Source organism: Populus alba, chromosome 14 (assembly GCF_005239225.2).
Source record: "Populus alba chromosome 14, ASM523922v2, whole genome shotgun sequence".
In the NCBI taxonomy this organism is placed as follows: domain Eukaryota; kingdom Viridiplantae; phylum Streptophyta; class Magnoliopsida; order Malpighiales; family Salicaceae; genus Populus; species Populus alba.
Genome location: NC_133297.1, coordinates 11,359,182 through 11,379,514, shown reverse-complemented (window position 1 = coordinate 11,379,514; position 20,333 = coordinate 11,359,182). Strand labels below are relative to the sequence as shown.

The following is a 20,333-nucleotide window of genomic DNA, read 5'->3' as shown; positions in this document are numbered from 1 at the left end:
TAGTTATTTTTTTAAATAATTTTTTATATTAAAATATATATTAATAATAAATTTATTATTTTTTAAAAATTATTTTTTAACATCAGTTCATCAAAACAATCCAAAAAATACAACATATATTAAATTTTAACAAAAAAAAAATTTAATTTTTTTGGAAACACGGTTTGCACCGTGTTCCCAAATAGTATCTAAATACCTGAACATGATTTTCCATCCTCTTCATTCAAGATTAGAGAAAGATTAGATATGTTAATACTATTAAGAAAAAATAATATTTTAATATTTTTATTCAAGTAACGTGATAAAATTTAGAGGTTATAAATACTACTTGAACCAACCAAATAAAGAATTCATATTTTTTTTAATTCTTAAGACATTTATCATATAAAAAAAAAACACTCTTGTTCCTGGAATATAAATGTTATTCTTTTATTTATCGTAATTATTTATTAAAAATCACTAATTTTATTATTTAAGATTCTCCAAACCCCACTAAAAAAAATTGTTTTGAAGGTGTTGAGCTTTATACTATCGACCATCTATTTTTTGAGCTCCAAATAAAAGAATATTGACTTGAACATGTCATTACCATATATCCAAATACTAAATAATCTCATTTATGAGAATATTGAATTCTTAAACATCATCACTTTTCTTAAACTTATCCTTTTTAAATTACAAGTGTAAAAACTATAACAATATCAAACAAGAAAGTATTATTTTTAATTTTCATGAATTATTAAAATACAGAAACTCATTCCATTGTATATGGGTTCACATAATTTTAAGGCAAAAGGAATCCAACTTTTTTTTTTTTTTTAAATCACCACTATAGTGTAATGAGTGAGGACCAATCGCTATTGTGAATGCGCTTGGATCTGGAAATTTATCCTAGGATGACAACAAAGCAAGCTAGAGACTTCACACTTCACTAAGATAGTCATGACGCCATTGATTTGCATTTATATCGGATCATCGTTTATCTATAAGTATAATTGCTTCAAAAAAGTTATGACATTCTTGTTCCCTCTGCTATGGATTTATTGTTCTGATATCGATGGTAGCAAATCTAATAATTCAGGTTGATAAGAATAACAATTTTATTGACTGGAAAATTCTAATTGACAAAAGATAAAAAATATTTTTAAAACATATTCAAGGTTGTTTAAGCCTCTCCATAAAGGGGTATTCGAGGTTGTCCAGTTTTCCTATGACTTTATAGAATGTCCCCACAAGTTTTTTCATAGCTTAGATTTCTACTTAAATAGAAAAAAATTCAAACAAATTCAAATTTAAAATATCCTAATCCGATAACTTTAAATTTAAATATGAGTAAATCAAAGTTATGACTATTGCAATTTTTAGGTTCTTGGATTTATAGGTGTCATGAACCCTTCAAATATGTAGGATAAAAGGGGAGATTTGGCTACTAATTTTTTGTTTATCGGGTGATGATTTGGTTACTGGAACTTTTTAGCTATCTTATTAGTTGTCAAGATTCCAAAACAAGAAATATAAAAAAAATTATAGTTTCAAAATACGATATTTACTGGTTGTATAGTTTTCAATCGTAAACTTTTTAATATATCACAATTCTAAAATACAATATTTACTTGATGTCATGTTTTCTAATTACAACTTATTTATATGTCGTCCAAAACGACATTATTTCATCAAAAGTTTTTGCAATGTTGTTAATTGGCCAAAAATTTTATTTTTCAATACTAAAAGCACCAAATCTCCAAGTTTTCGCTGATGTAAGTGATAGCCTAATAGGTGTATCAGAACAATTACTATCAAATTAACTGTTCATCAATCAATATTTGATACTGATGCAAATGGAAAGGAACAAGTGTAGAGTATAACACCATCTGGCCTTCCCCTTCTACTGATCTAACCTACTGGACAAAAAAAAAACAACAGTCCATGCAGTAAATAGTAGTTTAATAAGGGACCCAGATTTCTTACTTCTGCTACTGATCTAAGAAACTTTCATGGAATGAACGGTCAGATTCCCGTCGTGAAAAAGGGCTATTAGTTCAGTATAAAATTCAGTTCGTCACATGCATATCAAAGATCACCATTAACTCCAGAATCTAGAAATAAATCCCCTGGCTTCTCTACTAGTTTTCGCACCTTCCCAGCGGGTGAGCTCAAGCTTCAATATTCTATCACCTGGCAATGGCCAAACCAAAGAACTCCAGAACAACCAAGGAAGTCCAACAGAATCAAAACTACCATCCCCTCAAAACAGAAAAACCACCTTCATGGTTAGTTGTAAGAGGCCTTTTTAGCTGCAAGCATCTCCCAGCACAACAGCAGCAGCCTGAACAAAAGCAACCACAGCAACAAAAGCAAGATCAGCTGCAGCAACCAAAGAAGGAGAAAAAACACAACCAACGTCAAGACCGGTCAGCGGAGGAAACAAGCAAGAGATGCAAGAAAATGAGGTGTTCAGGCTCAATATGCAGCAACACAGAGGTCATGCACAGGCCTGAAACAACCTCCCCTGAAGTCCAAAGGAAAGGGGCTTCGATGGGCTCAGCTGGTAAAAATGACACTTCAAGTAGATCCATGAAAGCTCCTTTACATGAACTCAATGGGGTTGTTTCCTCTACCAATTCTTCACTTTCTGCATCTTCTAATTTCAGAGGAATGCCATTCAGTAGATTCTCTGGTTGCTATGAATGCAGAATGGTAGTGGATCCTGTTCTTGGAATTGCCAGAGACCATTCCTTGTGGGGTAGCATTTGTTCTTGCCCTGAATGTGGTGAGATTTTCACGAAAGCTGAAAGTCTAGAGCTTCATCAGGCTGTTAGACATGCAGGTAGCCCCACCATTCCCTACAACTTTTGATACATATTCAACCAACTACCATTTAATTATTATTTTCACATTTACTTATCTATTAGTATAATTTTGATTTATGATATTGTTTCTTGATAAGGAATTTGATTTTCATCCTTATAGTTCACTGTATTTTTTGGAGGCAAAAGGAGCCCAGAATTCCTTTTGGCCATTAAGCTTCAGATTTTTTTTCTTATTCCAATATATATTGGTTGCTAATGACTACATTTTTTCAATACTAGTTTTTGACTAATTTTAACTTTTCAATGCCCATCACACTCGTGTCTTCGCATGCTCATCATTACCAAACACTAAAACAAGTCCTTAACTTAACTCCCCGATTTTTGGTTCAAATTTCACAGTATCTGAACTGAGTCCAGAGGATACAAGCAAGAACATAGTAGAAATCATATTCCAATCAAGCTGGCTAAAGAAACAGGCTCCCATTTGCAAAATAGATCGCATCCTCAAAGTCCATAATACCCAGAGAACCATCTCTAAGTTTGAAGAGTACAGAGACTCCATCAAAGCCAAGGCCGCCAAGCTCCCCAAGAAACAGCCACGTTGCATCGCAGACGGCAATGAGCTCCTCAGGTTTCACTGCACCACCTTTGCGTGCTCAATAGGCCTAAATGGCTCATCTAATTTGTGCATTTCAGTTCCAAACTGTAAGGTATGTAGCATCATCAAGAATGGCTTCAAAGATCCCACCGGTGGAGATGATAATGGACAAGGGATTTTGACAACAGCGACAAGTGGAAAGGCACATGACAAAGCCACAACATTAGAGGATGGTAATGGTTATAGTGATAAGAGGGCAATGCTGGTTTGCAGGGTGATTGCTGGCAGAGTTAAGAAGAGCGTGGAGGGAAATATTGAGTATTATGATTCAGTAGCAGCTGGCATGGAGGTTTACTCTAATCTGGACGAGTTGTATGTGTTTAACCCTAGGGCAATTTTGCCTTGTTTTGTTGTTATCTATAGAGGGTTTTAATATGGCCTAACTCGTAACTAGTAGCATCTTGTATTGAATTAATTAGGGTAGTGTTTTCTGTTCTGTTCAGTTGATTCTGTCCATGAAACTCGATAATGATATTTCCTTTTGATGGCATTTTGCAACGCACAGTTTGGGGTCTTGGTCAACTATAAACAAAAAAATTGTTCACAGCTTGGCCAGTCTCCACACGGGCATTAAATGTACATTGTTCTTGTGCACTGTCTCCTACCCACCAGACGAGAAGTTATGTAATAATATAAGCGAGAAGTAACCTTTGTTTTCTGTTTAATCATGCCATCTTTGAAAGTGAAGGTGATCAAATTCTTGGAAAGAATGCTCCCATATTTTGAGATGTAACCACCGATTACTATGAAACTTCACCACCAACCAGAGCCTAATAGTTTATAGAGGGTTTAACTATTCAAGGTGCATTATCATCGGATGCATGGACTCATAACACTACTGCGTTGCACTTTGTGCAGGCGATATTACACCAGTCTTCAAGCTGCAAGACATGCCTTCATGTCCAACACTGGGCGTGAAAATGAACTTCATCTACTGTAACTCCGAAGCCTTCGATTTTCTGGAAATGCAACGTTATACTTGTCGTAGTTCAAGTAAAATATAAATGAGGCAAAACCAGAGAAAGAATTTCTAGCAGGAATGGCCAGAGAGAGTGGAGAAGGTATTTCTAATCCCGTGGGTTTGGCCATGGTCAATCCTTAATCTGACATGTACATTTTAGCAAATCCTCCCAGGGCCACAAAGGAAAAGATAGCCTCTCAAGCCTGCACTTATCCATTAAACGGCCAAAAAAGGGTAAACGATGGAGAGATCTGTGCTGCCCAGTGGCCACCAAATGTCATCTCAAATTTTCAATCCTTTGCCTTATTTGTAGCGATGAGTTCTTCTGGCGTGCTAACGTGGCAGGACTAGTCATAGACTTTCACTAGCTATTTGACACCCGAGTTAAGTATTTTTTTTTCCGAAAAAAAAAACAAAACTGAACACTAAAGTTTTTTTACTTAAAAATATTAAGTGTATATAAAAACATTTATACATGTTTTTAATTAAATAAATAAAAAATAATATGAGTCAATAAATAAATAAAATTCATTAATGGTAACTAAATATATATCTAGAAATGTCGAGGGACGGATATAGATCAAAATAATAAATCTCGCAACAAGAATTATTTACTAGGTTTTGTTCAATATGTGGTTATTAAAATCAATTTTATATTTAATTAAATAATAATAGAAATAGACAATTATAAAATTAATTGAATAAAATCCAAGAAAAAAAACATTCTGTAAGGTTATACTTATTAGAAATGTTATTCAAAAATAAATATTTTTTTAATTAATAAATTTCAATTATATAAAACATAAAAAAAAATTATAGATGAATTTGAATAATCTTTTTAAAAACTAAATACATATAAAATAATTAAAAAATAATCACTATTTAAAAAAATTAAATACAAAAATAAAATTGAGAATTAAAATAAAAAAATAAATAATTATAAATAATTAATCCACAATAAAATGTGAGTCGGTAAACCATACAAATACAATTAAATGGCCAAATTTTTTACTGTTATCTATAATATAATAATGTCACCAAACATCACTAGAGTTACCTTGATAAAGAAGTGCATGTCTGATAGTAAGTTAGAGGTTTTTTTTAAAAAAAAAACAATTGTTTGAAAAACTATTAAAATAATTTTTTTAATTTTTTAAAATTTATTTTTTATATCATTACATCAAAAAATCCAAAAAAATATAAAAAAAATTAATTAAAAATTAAAAAAATTAAATTAAATTACAATACCAAACATATCCTCAAATGGTTCCATACGATCTAATGGCATACCCGACTATTTTTGAACCGCAAAGGTTAGGGGGTCGGTACTATCATGCCCCCAGCATGCTTGGCCATTTGTTCTCCGGCCTAGTAATGTAGCCTGTATTGACAGTCGCGCATAAGATCTTGGTTTGTCACATTTTTACTGCTAGTTATTTACTTCGTGTTTCTCGTAAATCAAAATATTTTTTTTTCTTAAAAAAATATGTAGAATTTTATAATGTGTTTTTGTAAGTAAAAAATTCCAAGAGTAATTTAAAAAGTTCATAGATATATCTAATTAAATAAATTAAAAACTACTTATGCAACAACAAAAAATTATCAAACTTGATTCCTAGCTAACAAAATTAATCAATCAAGCATGTGACATTAGTCGTGAATTTAATTGGGTTAAACAATTTTTTTCTATATTTTTTAAATCTAAAATAAATATCTATGAAATTAAAAACTAACAAGATATCAAAGTGATTGGAAAAAAAAAATCAAATAGAAACAAATTACATTGTCTAATTAATAATAATAAAAAATATTAAGTGATTAATTTTTTTTTAAAAAAAATAAGCAATAAAGAAATGCAATTCTAATGGATATTTTTTTAAAAAAAGAAGTAAACTGAAATAAATTACATTGTCCAGTTAATAATAATAAATATTAAGTGATGAAATTGAAAAAAAAACAAGAAAAAAAATGCAATTGTAAAGTTTTATTTTTAACATTGTATTGATTAAGAATTAATATTTTTTTGTTCCATCATTCAACGTTGAAGTTTTTTGATGTTACACTTTGTGATTTTCTTTGATTTCTTTCTACTCATCTATCACAATCCCGTCGCTTAGACCATGGGTTGGCCTAGGTTGGGTCAATTGTTTTTAGCATCACTCTTTTTAAATTTAATAATTTTTGTGATTTATCTTTTAATATTAAGTTATTTTATAATTGGGCTGTGTAATGTTTTCAAATTTGTCTTCTATTCTATTATTTTATTGACATGATTCAAATTATAGAGTTTGGTTTGGTTGGTTTTTTTAGAGTTTTTTTTTTAATTGATTATATTTTTAATTTTATCCTTTAATATTTGGATTTATTTGAAATTTGAATTTAGCTTTTTTTATTTACTTTTTATTTATTTATTATCTCAGTTTCATGTTTCGGCTTGAATATTTAGATGCTTGATAAGGTTGATCTAAGTCATTTTTTATTTTTTTTTGTTCTTCCATACTTGATTTACTGAATCTTAACTTCGTCATTTTTCTAACTGTTTTTTTTTAGTTGGTTCATATATCAATCCTTTTTTTCATCGGAATTATGCCCTAAATTGCATTAAAAAAAAAACCTTTTTAAGAAACACTTACGTTGCCCAAACTTTTTATTTTTACTGACAAAAAAAATATTTTGCCCATGGCGTACCACGAAGCGCACAAATCTAGTTCATTCCTATAATACAAAATAGCTTCCACTACCAAGAGATTTTGAAGATGGAAATGAACGGTATTTATCGTGGCAGCAAGCCATGACATGTATCATGGATGGATGCCATGTAATGGTGGTCTATGTTAGACCATCTACTCGAATTTAAGGGGTCGTATTGTATGTCTACTTGTTGGAGCAACTCCTAGGTGCTAAATGAAAAGCCAAAAACAAAAACGTAATATTTTGATTTTTTTTTTCATGCTCCCAGAAAAAAACTAAATAAAATAGCATTTTTCTTACAAAAATATTATTCTTACACATCTTGTAAAAACATCAAAACACATTAACTGCAATATTATTTTCTTTTTTAATAGTTTCTTTTTCTGCTTTATTTTTTTTAATTTATTTTTAATTAAATTATCCTGATTTTATAATCTATATCATATATTTAATGAGTTCATCCAGGTTGTCTTGAATTTTATTTTTTTTCATTGTATTGTTTTTAATTTCATCATTGGGGTTGATTGAGAATCATTCGGGTTGTTTTTATATCCTACAAGTCAATTAAATTATATCAGTTTCTTAAAATAATTGTATATTAAATATATTAAAATACAATTAGTTTTTTTAAAAGTTGTATGTAAGCAAAATATACACACACACACACTCATTATTTAAAAAGTTATATTACCCATTTGACTCTTTTAAATAGTATTTTCATTGGAGATGCTCTTTGGAGATGCTCTGGGTTGAAGTTATGGCGCCCATTGATAGTGGATGGGCTCAGAGGAGTATTTAGAGCGTGTTTGGCAGTGTGGTAGTGGTTGCTTTTCAAATAGCTTTTCGTGCCGAAATACATGCAAATGATGTTTTTTCATTTTTTAAAAATCATTTTTGACATCAGCACATCAAAACGATCCAAAAGGTACAATCATAACTCAATTTTAGTAAAACAAAAAAAAATTTAAAATTTGCCAAAACGCAGTTACAAACGCAAAAACAAACGCTTCCTTAATGTGTGTTCACTGTACCTTTACAGTGTTTTCAGGTTTTACAGTCACTGAAGATAGTAAAAAGAGAAGGCGACAAGCTTTAAAGAAGAAACACGGGCACAACCCATAATGTTGAATCTGTGGAGGACAGAGAATTGGGAGGGGGGTGAAATGATTGAAGAAAGCAACATGCCACGAGAAAGAATGTTCATGACAACCAAATGCCGCAAGCATGGAATAACGCCTTGCAAAGCAACGGATTGCCCTTTGCATCAACAATGACAATTGGGTAATGCCTAGGTGGACCCCACGCCAGTTGCTTGCTCAAGGCTGTTGGGTCAAGGTCAGATGGTTGGACCAGGGTTCACTTCTAGCTAGGACCATTGTATCCTTTCTCTTGCAGTACCTTTCCAAGTCCACGACACAAGCAAAATGATTGTATTTACGTTGGACCATGGAAGGGATAGAGGCCTGCTGATGCTTGCCATACTAGGAACCTCTTCGGAATGAGACTAGAGGGCCTTGTTTAGATTGGCATATAGGTGAAAGATTCTCAAGTGTAAACACACACCTATAGCTGTTTGTCCGATAATTCTTCTAAATGATTTCAAACAAGTAGATATTGGGGGGGGGGGGAGAAAAGCTTGCCGTTTTAGATATATAGAGGGAACATTTATAACTCTATATTACGCTAGTTAGGATCATCATCATTTCACTCGTTATTGCTATTTATCGCAGTTTTAACTTTCCAATACTACACAAAAACAAAGAAATTTCTCACCTTTACCAGGAGAGAAGGAAAGGACATAAATAGAAGTGAAATGAGCGAGATGAGAGTGTCTAAATTAGCAAATTCAAAGGCTTGCGCTTAATAGGGAGACGGACTTTATGAGCAAAGATAAACACATACCGTTGCTCAATTGCAGCTACTTTTTCATGTATGCTATATGCAATAAATTAGGCTTGGACCTATCAGTTTGTTTGACTGACCTCTATAGTTCAACAGTGTTCCAAATAGTGGAGCAAATTGAGACAGGCCAAACCTGTAAAAAATTCTATTCCGTTTCTTCCTTTCTTGGGCCCTTCTATTGCAGTTTCCTTCCTCTCTTTCCTACTCTGTAAAACACAAGATGAAGAATAACATGGATCTTTCCGCAGTTGTTAAAAAGAAAACGATAAGAAAAGCTGACTGGTTAGTATCATGTATTATTGCATCTGGAAATCCACAATGTATACCACACTTACGTTAGTTGTATATAATTTATCTTGTAAATTGAATTCAGGGAAAAGATTTGTATGGCATCCTGGAACAGTCAACTGATGTGCTCCTGATTATCATAACATGTTAAAAATTATGAAAGGATGAAAAACTTATCGAAGATGAAAGCACACAGAACTTGTAATTTTCCTAGATGTTCATGCATGAAAGTAAGCTAGTGACCATACGGGCATAACAATAAACTGAAATGTAGCATGGTAACTGCAGGTGGATTGAGAGTTACCTTGGTATCGAGATGCTTCTGACTGCAATATACATGCTGTATGTTTCTGCATCTCCAGGTTTTCTTCAACCCAGCCCAACTATTTAGCACGGGTAAATGCTCTTACACTGACATCCCAGACACATAATGACTAATAGATAAGTAGCAGTGAATGTTTTACCACTTAATCTTGAACTTCAGGCAAGATTAACTAATGCCATGCCATGACCAACGCATCTTAACTTGAAATCTCAATCCAGCTCGTTCCAGCTGCTTTGACACCCAGCTTTTTAGCAGCTTCCCTCACTTGGCTTAGACTATCCCACATTCCCAAAGTTCCATAAGCATTTGAAAGCATAACATAAATCGAAGGGTCATTTGGACAATTAGCAAGAAGGTTCTCAGCGATGGTACTGACCAATCCAGTATTCCTGTGAGTCCCACAGGCTCCAAGCATCGAGCTCCATATGGTTTTGTCAGGTTTGAATGGCATCTCAGCAATTAACTTCTCTGCCTCTTTGAAACATCCAGCTTGACATAGAAGATCAACCATGCAATAATAATGTTCTATTTGAGGTTCAAGTCTGTGATCACATTTCATGGTCCCAAATATGGTCTGTGCCTCTACAACCAAACCAGCATGCCTACATGCAGTAAGGACACCTAGATAAGTGACTTCATTTGGCTTTAACCCTGATTGTACCATCTGTCGGAAAATTTCGAGAGCTTCATTTGCCCTTCCATTCTGTGCACACCCCACAATGATCCCTGTCCAGCATACAACATCCCTATCTGCAACACAGCCAAACAAAACCAAACCATCTTCTACTTCACCACATTTTGAATACATGTCAATGAGGGCTGTGATGGTGACCTGTTCTGTTTCATATCCTCCCTTGATACAAAAAGCATGTACCTGTTTACCGGTTCCAATAGATGCCAGACTAGAACAGACTTTCAGAACATTAGAAACAATATACTGATCTACTTCAACACCAAATGTAACCATATCTCTAAACAGTGACAAAGCTAAGGAGTTCAATTCCATCTTAGCGCACCCCATGAGTAAACCAGACCAAGCTACAATATCTTTCTCGGGAAGCCTATGAAACAGTTTAAAAGCATCTTTCATATTCCCCAGTTTTGCATAGAGGTCTACAAGGATGCTTCCAACAACATAATCTAACTCGTGCCCACTCATAACAACCAAAGCATGAACTTGAATCCCAAGTCTCTCATTGAGCAAGTTGATGCAGACCTTCAAAGCACTACTCAAGGTGTAAGAGTCAACCGAAGCACCAGAACGATGGATTTGTGCAATCATACTAACAGCAGCTCTATTTTGCTCATGAACAACATACCCTGAAAGCATACAATTCCAGAGTACTAAGCTATCACAGATTGAACCAGTACCACCTGAGTATTGATCAAACAGCCTTATAGCATCATCTAACCCGTTGCAATTTGAATACATATCAACCAGCGCTGACACGGCGAAGCAACTAGACTCCAAACCAGACTTTAAAACATAACAGTGAATCTGTTTACCTGCAACTAAGAAACCAGCATAACTACATGTCTTAAGAGCACATGGAAAAGTAAATTTATCAAGCCTAATCCCTTCCCGGTGCATCTTACAAACAAACTGTAATGCACGTGAACTCCCATTTTCTGCAAGACCAGCAATAATAGTATTCCAAGAAACAACATTTCTGTCCGGCATTTGATTGAACAAATTAACAGCCTCCTCCACCAAACCTTCCTTAAAATACCCTGAAATCATTGTATTCCAGGAAGTGGAATTCGCCCTCAAAAAGATCCCATCGAAAACTTTTCTTGCATCACTCAAGCATCCGCATTTAACATACATATCCAAAAGAGCATTCAGCAAAACAATATCGTAATCTAAATTCTCTCTAGAAAATCTCTTATGAATCAGTCTACCCAGCTCAATCTCACCCACAAGACCACACGCTTTCAAAACCACAGAGTACATAAACCCATTAGGGACTTCTGATTTAGAATCTAACATCCGGGTATATAGTTTTATTGCTTCACGAGGCTTGCCATTGCTGGTATACGCAGAAACCATAGTGGTCCAGGTGACGATGTTTTTGACAGGCATTTCATCAAACACTTTATACGCGTCGATTAAAAATGTGAAGTCAACATACATAGATACCAAATTGCAGGCTATGTAGACGTTATGAGAACACCCAGTTTTGATCAAATGAGAATGAAATGATTTGCCTTGCTTGACTGCTTTAACTCGCCCACAATGGCGTATTGCTGCAACTATATGCTTCAAGTCCATTTTCATTACCCGCAAAGGTCAAGGAGCTCATGAGTTGTTGGAGGAAGCTACATAACTAGAAGTTTACTACACGTGTCATAGTTAGCCATGGAATGATAAAAACCTTCATAGGCAGCATTAACCCATGATTTTATACTTCCTATAACCAAACAAGGTTCTATTGTATAATATTTTTATATGAATTCTACAGCTATGATTTTCATCATTTTATCCAATTCCGTTATTTTGGATGTCACGTATCAAAGATCTACGCATTATATAGAAAATTACAGGTGAAAGTTTTAAGGATATCAAAAAATCAAAAGAGAAAATCCAAATGTGAATATTAGATAAATAAATCAAGATTGTAGGAAAAAGATCTTGGGAAGTAAAAACATTAATCAAATATTAGTAATTAAATTAAAATTACCAGATAAACATTGCCTTCTTTGGGTAAAGTAGGGGTTAATAAAATACTAAAAATTTAAAAAAAAAATCTGGATATGCTTCTTTGGGTACATCCGAATTCGTACTTTTTTACTTTTTATCATATTTAAAATTTTCACATTTAATTTTTATATGCTTAATGTGCATATCAGAGACGTTAACAGATGGATGTTACCAATAGCCAAACTATATATAGCCAATAACGTATATAAAATTTATGATAGTTGCCGACTGATTTTCATAAAAATAAAAAGAAATTGAGATGATGGTGATATCTTATTATCAGTTAGTCGCAGATTTATTTTGAAAAAAAATAAAATAAACACAAGTAAAAATAAAAAATAAAATCCATGATAATGACAAAAATCATTTCTACCGTATTTATTTATTTTTTCGAAGCATTCCTTTTTCAAAAGCGGACCACAAGTTTCTCGTCGTCCATTATAAAATTACTTGACAGATAAGATCAGCCCATAGGCAGACAGGGCTAGAAAGACGATCTCTAGGCCCGCATTTACACCACCAACAACAATAAAAACCAAGCCCCAGCTCCAGACTAGTTAGGATTGGCTTTATGAGATTTTCGTATCATTCCGACGATCACACACCAAATGCAATGCTATGCTATGCTTGCACTTGCACGATGAAAATCCACTGCAGCCAAAAACCAAGCATCCACTCGTTGCAGCCACCTAAAAAAACTAGATACCGAAATACTTCCAAGAATATAGGGAACTTGGGCACATTTTTGTGTAAGGGTATATCTGTGTTGGAAATTTGTTTTGATTAAATACATTATAGGTAAATAAAAAATTATTTTTTTTAAAAAAAATATTATTTTAAAAATTTTAATTCTTGTTTTATAGTAACTAATTAAAAATTAATAATAAGAAGAATTTCATTCTTTAACACTTTATCTCCTACAATTCATTATCAAAAAAATAAAAAAAAAAATAAACTTGAATTTTCAGATTTACTCTGTATAATTTTCGTGTTTTTATTTTATTTTTTTATATATTTTAACTTTTATATTTTCAACTTATTGAGAAATATTTCTATATTCAACTTATTAAGAAATCTTTAAGTTGTATAATTTATAGCACACACTTTGTGTAGAAACACACTAAACCAAGATTCATCATTATTGTAAATATTCTAAATACACAAATAATAAACAATAAAATTTTAAAAATAAAAAATTCATCATTAACATCAACAAAAAAAATCATTATTTTAAAGTACTTCAATAAATAAATATCCTTCATGTTTTAATTTAGATATAAATTAATTTTGATTTATTATTATTATTATTATTATTATTATTATTATTATTATTATTATTATTATGTGTATAAAATCTAAGTTTTTATTGAATATCTGATGATAAAGTATATATCTTTAGTCTGATATATATTTACAAAACTTTAATTTACATTAAAAAGAATTCCTCGATTGAAAAAAATCGGAATCCACACCTCTCCACATGAAAAATGTATCAATCCACGAGAACGGGCTGAACTGCTGGAAGACCGCTGAAGAAAACAGCCCAAGCTGCATAGACTTAATGCAGCGATGGATTATTATGCATGAGATGAGAGCTAATCTGAGACTGGAACTCTTCCTCTTGTAGGCTCAAGTTGAGGATCAAGAACATTAAGAGTATGGTTTATCACGCGCGAGGAGTCATGTGATTGGAGACAGTCACATTCTGGCAACGGGAATGTGTAGATCGAATTCTTTCTGTTGAATTTTCTGACTCTTGGAATCATCATTCCCTTGCGATCACTTTCAAGGAGCATCGCTTCCATGTCATCCTTGAAGTCCTTCCAGCTGCAAATCCAACGAGTAAACATTCCATCATCAACTAATGATACATGTTTTTTTCTGCATTTGGCCTTGCAGTCTAGCTTTAAACTATACATGAAGCAAAAACCACTTTACCATCCATCTTCTCTGGTTAGTTTAAATCCTAATAACAACGTCCTCCATAACATATTCTTCTACAACGATTTTCAAATTTTTGCTTTACTAAGGTGGTGAAATAATCGAGAAATACAATCTCTGGAATATTTTCATTGGTTGAATATACTAACTGCTAGTTGATAGAACATGCCAAATGGCAACCACAAGACATTTTATCCGTCAATGTTTTCCCCTGAACCCTTTATCTATCATGTCATAATCAAATAATCAAAGATAGGAGCAGATTGCAAATGCAAAAATTTTGACATCACCTTTTAACTCAGTTCCAATAAACACAAGGATGTAAACGAAGAGGAATGACACAGTTGATGGAGAATATACCTGATTGTCATGTTCTCTAGTAGACCAACAAGGATGCGTTTATCAGGCCTTATGGTCTTTGCATGCCCATTAAAAAGAAATCTACGGTGACCCATCAGAAAATGCGGGAAGTTTCCACCGTGAGTTGTCACAAAAACCTCACTGAACAAGCATACAGTGTAGTCCAAAGCTGCCAGCCTCGAAGAGTAGCCCTGCAATCATAGAAAATAGGTGTTTTAGCAAGTTAATAGAATAAGCTTCTGGGTCAAATTGAAAAATAACCACATGAATAGCAGTCAAGACGTATTCAGCTTTTTATATGGGTTTGTTTCTATATTCAGAATCATTTTGTATAATGTTCATATACAAGCCAAGAAGCTGAAAAAAATGAACTCACTGTCTACTGATACAATCAACATAGCAATCTAGACATATTCAGCATCATTCAATTGAATTAATCCGTGGACATTGCAAAATCCTATTGAACTCGTAGAAACTTTAAAAATAGAGTTAACTAGATCCCTGTACTTTATAAAACCTAATTAATTAGACGCTGAAGATAATTGAAAAGTCTCTTAATCAACAGTAAACATCCTCAATTTAGTAGTTTCTTGTTCCAAAAATGTCTCACGAATTAAAAAAACTCATATTGCCTACTTATATTTTAATTTTTATATTGTTAAAAAAAATAAAACACTTTGGAAAACAGCAAGAAATTGATGAAAGGACCAGGTTATAAACGAATTTAAAAATGTAGAAATTAAATATATAGTTTTTGAAACCATGACGATTGACTGGTTAGTTTTGTTAAATTATGGGGACTGAACAACAAATAACTTGGAGCAGAGTATCAAGTATATTGCTTAGAATCCCTCCTCAAAAAAAATGCCTTCCAAATTTGATGGCAGAAGCTCAGATAAAACATGGGTTGTGAGTGAAGCAGGAATGGTAAAGTGGCGCATGTTGTGGACATGTATGGTTTGGGTAATCTGTAAAGCATATCAACCAATTTTCAAAAACATCCTGATCCAACAAACTCCTTTAACCACACAATGCTAGAGAGGTATAGTGAGTATTTAGGATTTACCTGAAAAGGAGCAAGCTCGTCAGAGGTTGCAAGTGACTCCTTGGTGTAAAGAAGGGGAAACATCTTCGATAAAGGAGCTAGATGTTGTTCTCCTTTGTAAATTTTCCCTGAGGCTAAATAAATTGAAGTGTTGCTACCAAACCCCATGCCACGCAGCATCATCCCAACCTATGCTGACAGGAAAAACATCATGTACAAAAAAAATAGTGATTACTGGCCAAATTAGATCACGAGGATGAAACCAATAAGGTGATTTGAAAGATAGTGTGCCAACAACACTAGATTGAATTAAGAGTTATTCGCAGTTAATTTGTGTTAAGGCTGCAACTCATTATAGCAGCCATTTTATGAAAGGAAGAGCTCTACAAAGAGCTCAAAAGAAAAATGCTAAAAGAGGTAGATAAATGGGGTACCTCCAAGGGTGTTAGAGGGCATTTTCCATCTATACGATTACGACCAGCTACGAAGTCGAGATCTTTTCTTTTGAACTTCCCCTTCCACCCTTTTTCCCGAATTGAATGCATTTCAGACTTTTCAGCATCCCCTCCATCATACAAACAGCATGAGAAGGCCACCATGTCCTAGAAGATGAGGGATATGTTTATCGTTATATGAAATGGATCCTCAGCATGCTCAACATAAAATATTTCAAGGAACGGAAACCTTGCTTAGAATAGAATAATACATGAGCTTTAATACCTCCTCAAATCGAAGGTGAACGGACACATATTTTCCACCGGTCATTGAGCTCCTTACAATCATTCGGTTTACCAATTTCTGTGCTAGGGTTGTTATAGGAGCAGCGAACCTCAATGCTCTGTAATTTGTTATGCATCTAAGCAATTGAATGTGAGATGGGACATTCATTGCCAATCTATTGGCAAAGGGTGCAATGCGGATGACCCTGTTTTGAAACGAGTGAATAGTCAAAAATAAGCTAGAAGCGTGTTTCAACAGATATCTGGTTAGAAAGTAGTAAATGCAGAAATCATGATAGCTGGGACAAATTAGCAACTAACAGATTAGTCATTTTCCTTCAAAAAGATACATTCTAATTGAGGGAAGAAATAAATGATAGTAAAAGGAAAAGAAAGAACAGGAAAGAATGCTTCATCACGTACCCATGCTCCTGCAGGACAGGATAAACTTCTCCTAAATAATGTTTAGCAGGAGCCCATGCTTCAACACGGAGTTGTGGAATATTAGTAATATTGTGGTCATATTTTGATATCAACTCATCAGGCAACTCTTTAACCACTTTCACATAACCCTCAAGTGTGGCTATAAAATGATCTTCATCGTATATATCTCTGAACTCACTGTAAAAATGAATCTTTAGCTATAAATGATTCGTTCATGAAAGATTCAGTTTTAAAAGAAAATCACTGAAAGCAACAGAGTTCAGGGGTGGAACTCATTGTCCTGGTGCATTTTTGGCAAGTTTCCGAATACAAATAATGGGGTCTATTAACACTGTCAGTTTCCCCGTCTGAACCAAGAACCTCAAATTTGCTCCAAAAAAATAGTTGGTTATACTTGATTACATACACATGCCGATTGGGTTCATCCACAAACTAGAAGAAATAAAATACCCAAAAAACTGCTTATGCGTTTGCATCATGACATGTATGGTGCAATCAACATCGACACATCCATCAATCTAGACAGACATAAATATTGAAATAATTGCAACATCAAGCCTGAAGGTTTTTATGGCAAGCACCCACCACCATCTTGTCTCAAATTAAAAGATAATGATATTGACAAGATCAGTATTTGATCACGTCTTTCAGATGTCATGCTTGGAGTAACTGTTACTCTTAATAGGCAAAACCCTGAAAAATGGAGGCACCTCTCTCAGAAAATTCAAATATATTTACGTGTTTCAGTCTCAATTAAAGTTCTGCACTATCTCTTAAGCACTTCCAGGTTACACTAACACGACTTCTTTAAATTCACGAGTGCATTTAGATAATTAGATGGGTCATTACAGTAGCCAGAGGGACCTTGATAACAACCCACCACGTTTGAAATTTAAAACCTGGTCAAGGAATTTTTATTTTTATTTTTTATTTTTTGTTTTATAAAAAGGAGGGAATAATTCAGCAGCTCACCTTGGATCATTCCAGACACTGTTGTAACGAAAACTAGGGACGAGTGCATTTAGATAATTAGATGGTCATTACAGTAGCCAGAGAGACCTTAATAACAACTCACCGCGTTTGAAATTTAAAACCTGATCAAGGAATTTTATTTTTTATTTTTATTTTATAAAAAGGAGGGAATAATTCAGCAGCTGACCTTGGATCCTTCCAGACACTGTTGTAACCAAAACTAGGGATGACCAGTACTGCATTCAAAATTCCAGCTACAGCAACTGCATTGCAGATCTACAACAACACATGAGTGGCACATGAGTGCAAGCTTGTCCTACAATGACACCGGAAAATGGAAAGCAGTACATAGGATAATAAATAACATACCGCAGAGCGCTGTTGGTTAAGACCACCATTTGCCTCCACGATTAAGTACCCGGCGGGACCAGACGACACTGCACTTGAAAATACAAAATATCAGTTTAGCTTCTTAAAAACTCAGTTAAGTTTTACCCTTAGCGCTGATTAGCATGCCGACGTTATCTTTGAAACAGAAGGGACTCATGCCCAGGAGAAAGGCAAAGGGTTGTTTATTATACTGAAAATTCTCAGCAACAATAACAACTACCTTCGACTGAACCCAAACGCCGTCTAGTAGCTAACACGGGACAAGGTTTCTGCACTTTCATTCTCCTTTTGAATTGCCATACAGAAGATAACTGCAAAAAAAAATATTAAAAATTATAGTTTAAGTGGGAAAAATAAATTAAAAAATATATATCATTAATTTGGCTATATGGCAAAACCCCTTGTCAGAACTTAGCAATTCACTTTATTGATAATCAAAAGCCGCTCGAAAATTAATAATGCCTCGATCATGATTAAATTAGCCCCACTCTCTTTAGACTTTGAGTTTTTCTTCAACAATTTTTCTGTTTCGGCCCCACGTGGTAATTCGGTGGTTGCAAGCTTTACTTCTTTCTTTTTTTTCCTTCCTTTACTTTTCCTTTTTCCACTTTTGCTCAACAACCAAGCAGAAAATAAAAATTAAACAACGCAAAAACAGAAGTTCACAAAAAAAATTAAAAAAAAAAATTAAACCTCGAGAGCAGTAGAATTATCAGTTTCAATATCATGCCAAAGCTTCTCCAACAAGACATGGCTTTTATAGATCGCAATAGGCTCACGAGAGTGACGCAAGAACTCCGAGAACCGGCCCACACACATCATCAAACCAGAAAAGTAGAGAAAGAACAAGAGCAGGAGGAACTGTATGTTCCGCCGTACAAAAATCCCGGCAGCCAAACTGTCTTTGCGAAAGTACTGCAACTGAACCTTCGAGCGGAGCCGCCGTCGACATTGAGAGAAGCCGCTTGTCTGACGCCGTGGCGACGATGGTGGACTAGAAGAATTTCCGTCCCCACCGCTTCCCTCACCACTGACAACATTATAAGTTTTATTTTTCATTATAGTGTTTATAGCCATGCATATAAATAAAGAAAGAAAGCTTATGTTCTAGAATGAGAGAAAGATCATTTCAAGAAAAATGAGAGAGAGGGAGAGGGAGGGAGAGCTGTTTGTTTTTTGTGTGCAAGGAAATGATGAAAAGGATGTTTTGTTTTGTTTTCAGGTGGAGATTTCTTAAAAGATTATTTTTGTGTACAGAAGAGAATAGTAGAGGGGGGCGTGAGAGGGAAAGAGGCCAGAGGGGGCCTGGGTATTCCAGTACATGATTTTATTTTATTTTTTAAAAAAAAGTATTTTTTATTTAAAAATATTTTAAATTTCTCTTATTTTTAATATAAATACATTAAAATTATTAAAAAAAAAACACTAAAATGATATTTATAAGGTGTGTGATTCCAGCTTTTAAAAAAGAGTTTAATTTCTTAAAAAACTGCTTTTTTTTTTTTTTTTTTTTTTATAATTAATGTTAGTGGGTAGACAGAGTACTGCTAAGTATCACGAGTGAACGGATAGGTTATTTTTAGTAATTTGTGATTTTAATATGATATTCAACTCTTGGTGTTAGTTGTGGATTCGCAAGAGTGAGTTCCTGCAAGTCTATTTTGGGACTTGAAGATGCTTTGCTGGTATCAAACAAAACTTGTGGTGACTTGCAGTTAGAGCATACAGGGAGAATTGTTTGAAAAAATTTTAATTTTTTTTATTTTAATTATTTTTATAGTATTTTATTGTTTTGATGTATTAATATTAATAATAAATAAAATTATTTTAATAATTTTTTAAATATAAAAACTTTAAAAAAACAATAACTACCCTGATTTCAAATAATTCCTTATCGGAGAGAGATTTACGATAGATTCGCAACAAAGTTTTGAAACATTTGTGTTTTTCTATTTAAAACAGTAAATTCATCTTTGAGGTTTTGATTGTTTCAGAATGGACGATTATTTTTTAAGCAAAAAACGCATTTCTACAACGTCGTTTCATAAAATAAAATAAAATAATTGTTAACATCCCTATTTTGTTTGTGAAAGGTGATGATATCCAATCCCACGGTAAAAGTTAAA

The 20,333-nt window shown here is 33.6% G+C and overlaps 3 protein-coding genes across 5 annotated transcripts; 1 reads left to right on the top strand and 2 right to left on the bottom strand.

Moving 5' to 3' along the window:
• Positions 1–1,871: 1,871 nt before the first annotated feature.
• Positions 1,872–4,227, top strand: LOC118041755 (uncharacterized). Its single transcript, XM_035049243.2, has 2 exons — positions 1,872–2,827; positions 3,210–4,227. Exons 1-2 carry the CDS (start codon positions 2,182–2,184, stop codon positions 3,839–3,841), a joined length of 1,278 nt encoding a protein of 425 aa, XP_034905134.1. The 5' UTR covers positions 1,872–2,181; the 3' UTR covers positions 3,842–4,227.
• A 4,580-nt stretch (positions 4,228–8,807) lies between these two features.
• On the bottom strand, positions 8,808–12,316 carry LOC118041753 (pentatricopeptide repeat-containing protein At4g08210). Of its 2 annotated transcripts, XM_035049239.2 has the most exons (3): positions 9,615–12,316; positions 9,358–9,440; positions 8,808–9,228 (listed from the first exon to the last, which is right to left on the bottom strand). In XM_035049239.2, the coding sequence occupies exon 1, from the start codon at positions 11,911–11,913 to the stop codon at positions 9,832–9,834; it is 2,082 nt and encodes a 693-aa protein (XP_034905130.1). In that variant the 5' UTR covers positions 11,914–12,316; the 3' UTR covers positions 8,808–9,228; positions 9,358–9,440; positions 9,615–9,831. The 2 variants fall into 2 exon arrangements, with proteins under 2 accessions (XP_034905130.1, XP_073260432.1); XM_073404331.1 differs by lacking the exon at positions 9,358–9,440.
• Positions 12,317–13,663: 1,347 nt separating this feature from the next.
• LOC118041756 (O-fucosyltransferase 10) lies at positions 13,664–19,430 on the bottom strand. Of its 2 annotated transcripts, none has more exons than XM_035049244.2 (10): positions 18,901–19,430; positions 18,425–18,518; positions 18,187–18,254; positions 18,005–18,093; positions 16,825–17,022; positions 16,403–16,607; positions 16,117–16,284; positions 15,704–15,871; positions 14,638–14,828; positions 13,664–14,163 (listed from the first exon to the last, which is right to left on the bottom strand). In XM_035049244.2, the coding sequence occupies exons 1-10, from the start codon at positions 19,282–19,284 to the stop codon at positions 13,932–13,934; spliced, it is 1,797 nt and encodes a 598-aa protein (XP_034905135.1). In that variant the 5' UTR covers positions 19,285–19,430; the 3' UTR covers positions 13,664–13,931. The 2 variants fall into 2 exon arrangements, with proteins under 2 accessions (XP_034905135.1, XP_034905136.1); XM_035049245.2 differs by having other exon boundaries at positions 18,428–18,518; positions 18,901–19,429.
• Between the last annotated feature and the right edge of the window lie 903 nt (positions 19,431–20,333).

Excerpts from the sequence above, each read along its gene's own strand:
- LOC118041755 (XM_035049243.2), top strand. The coding sequence starts at position 2,182 with ATGGCCAAACCAAAGAACTCCAGAACAACCAAGGAAGTCCAACAGAAT. Across the intron at positions 2,828-3,209 it reads TCAGGCTGTTAGACATGCAG|TATCTGAACTGAGTCCAGAG; the intron begins GTAGCCCCACCA and ends CAAATTTCACAG.
- LOC118041753 (XM_035049239.2), bottom strand. The coding sequence starts at position 11,913 with ATGAAAATGGACTTGAAGCATATAGTTGCAGCAATACGCCATTGTGGG.
- LOC118041756 (XM_035049244.2), bottom strand. The coding sequence starts at position 19,284 with ATGGCTATAAACACTATAATGAAAAATAAAACTTATAATGTTGTCAGT. Across the intron at positions 16,285-16,402 it reads TTCACCTTCGATTTGAGGAG|GACATGGTGGCCTTCTCATG; the intron begins GTATTAAAGCTC and ends CTCATCTTCTAG. Across the intron at positions 14,829-15,703 it reads ACGAGCTTGCTCCTTTTCAG|GGCTACTCTTCGAGGCTGGC; the intron begins GTAAATCCTAAA and ends CTATGATTGCAG.